The sequence below is a fragment of the Lampetra fluviatilis genome, unplaced genomic scaffold, assembly GCF_964198595.1.
Source record: "Lampetra fluviatilis unplaced genomic scaffold, kcLamFluv1.1 SCAFFOLD_638, whole genome shotgun sequence".
Lineage (NCBI taxonomy): Eukaryota > Metazoa > Chordata > Hyperoartia > Petromyzontiformes > Petromyzontidae > Lampetra > Lampetra fluviatilis.
Window position 1 is genome coordinate 1 of NW_027621785.1, and position 2,500 is coordinate 2,500.

Below are 2,500 nucleotides of genomic sequence, written 5' to 3' on the forward strand. Positions count from 1 at the left end.
CAGATCTTTCAAGGACTTGTGAGCTCCTCACACAATCCAGCCTGGTTAAACCCAGGATGGATCGTAGGCAGGCCAAACTAAATGTTTCCAACCGGCGAAGATGCTCCATTAGGGGGGTCCACGTTTCGCAAGCGTAGAGAAGGGAGGGAATGACCGTGGCCGAGAAGACCTGAAGCTTCGTGCGGAGCGACAGACCAGGTAGCTTCCACACAGCGTGACGCAACCGATGAAAAGATATTGCCGCCCGACTTATTCGGAGTGAGACCTCTGCTGTTAAACTGGAGCCGGTCATGAGCACACTGACCAGGTATGGGAAACTCTCCACTCTCTCCATAAATGCCCCATCACCGATTGGGAGTTGTGGGGGTGGAGTGTCCGATGGTACAAAATACCCAGGCAGGTGCTTAGTTTTGTTGGGGCTGATGGTAAGGCCCCACCTCTTAGTGGCACGCTCCAGTCTCAGCAGCAGCGTCTCCAACTCCTCCTCTGAATGAGCAGCTATTACCAAATCATCGGCATACATAACGTGGTTGACCAATAGGGAGCCATCCCTTGACCGCACCCGGGCATCGATCAGCCTCCCATTGTATCTGTACCAGATGGAAATTCCCCCGGTACAGCTACTGAAGGCTTCACGAACTACGCGGTCAAAATAGATGTTAAATAATGTGGGAGCCAGAGGACATCCCTGTCGCACCCCAAGGTGAACAGGGAATGGCTCCGACTTCCAGCCACGTAGTTTTACCCACACAGACACACAGACAGACACACACGTACACACGTATGTACGTACACGCACGTACGTACACCCACCCACACACCCACACGCCCACCCACCCACACCCACACACCCACTCACCCACTCACCCACTCATTCACCGACCCACTCACCCACACACCCACTCACCCACCCACCCATCCTCCCACCCACTCACCCCCCCACTCACCCACCCACCCCCCCACCCACCCACCCACCCACCCCCCCACCCACCCACCCCCCCACCCACCCACCCACCCACCCCCCCACCCACTCACTCACCCCCCCACCCACTCACTCACCCACCCCCCCACCCACCCACACACCCACTCACTCACCCACCCACTCACCCACCCACCCACTCACCCACCCACCCACCCACCCACCCACACACCCACTCACCCACCCACTCACCCACCCACCCCCCCACCCACTCACTCACCCACCCACCCACCCACCCACCCACCCCCCCACCCACCCACCCACCCACTCACCCACCCACCCACCCACTCACCCACCCACCCACCCACCCACTCACCCACCCACCCACCCACCCACTCACCCACCCACCCACCCACCCACTCACCCACCCACCCACCGGTGTCGCTGCTTCTCCTGAGTGTGGAACTCAAAGGGAAGCTCTTCGCCCGGAGCCACTCGGATCCACCCAGACCCCCCCCCCACGGGGGCCCCCCCGGGGGGAGGGGCGCCCCTCCCCACCCCGGGGGGCTGCTGCTGCTGCTGGGGGGGGTGGGGGGGGTGGGGGGGGGTTTTGTGGGGGGCTCAGGTCGCTCTGGGAGCGCGCCAGGGCGGCACTGCACACGGTGGGGGGGGTGGGGGGAGTGGGGGGGGGGCACGTGGGGGGGGGGGGTGGGGGGGGGGGGAGTGGGGGGGGGGAGTGGGGGGGAGGTCACGTGGGGGGGGGGGATGGGGGGGGGCACGTGGGGGGGCGGGGGGGGGGGAGTGGGGGGAACATGGGGGGGGGGGCGTCAAGAGTTGTCATTCTGCTGCTACTACTGCTGCTGCTTCTACTACTGCTGATACTGCTGCTGATACTGCTGCTGCTACTGCTGCTGATACTGCTGCTGCTACTACTGCTGCTGCTTCTACTACTGCTGATACTGCTGCTGCTGCTACTACTGCTGCTGCTACTGCTGCTGATACTGCTGCTGCTGCTGCTGCTGATACTGCTGCTGCTGCTTCTACTACTGCTGATACTGCTGCTGCTACTGCTGCTGATACTGCTGCTACTGCTGCTGCTACTACTACTACTGCTGCTTCTACTACTGCTGATACTGCTGCTGCTGCTGCTACTGCTGCTGATACTGCTGCTGCTGCTGCTGCTGCTGATACTGCTGCTGCTACTGCTGCTTCTACTACTGCTGCTGATACTGCTGCTGCTACTACTGCTACTGCTGCTTCTACTACTGCTAATACTGCTGCTGCTGCTGCTGCTGCTTCTACTACTGCTGCTGATACTGCTGCTGCTGCTGCTGCTTCTACTACTGCTGCTGATACTGCTGCTGCTACTGCTGCTACTGATGTAGTGGTGATAACTACTCGCTGTTCGCAAGCTGTGAGAGAGCGGATCGTAAACAGGGTTTTCCCGCTCAACCAAACGGCCAGGGTCAAACGGGGCGAGGTAGGATCCAAACGCCAGATTGGGAAGGACCAATCGGAGGGTCCCGCAAGGTGGCCGGGGATTGGACAACCCGGCCACGAACCGGTACTAAAGCCGGAGCG

The 2,500-nt window shown here is 61.2% G+C and overlaps 1 protein-coding gene across 1 annotated transcript in view; it reads right to left on the minus strand.

The window, feature by feature from the left end:
* Positions 1-1,361: 1,361 nt before the first annotated feature.
* The window catches only part of LOC144955696 (intermembrane lipid transfer protein VPS13D-like), a 48,850-nt gene continuing 47,711 nt past the window's right edge, over positions 1,362-2,500 (minus strand). Inside the window, exon 23 of the mRNA XM_078885845.1 lies at positions 1,362-1,572. Coding sequence (XP_078741971.1) covers positions 1,386-1,572 — 187 coding nt within the window. The 3' untranslated portion in view covers positions 1,362-1,385. The remainder of the gene's footprint in view (positions 1,573-2,500) is intronic.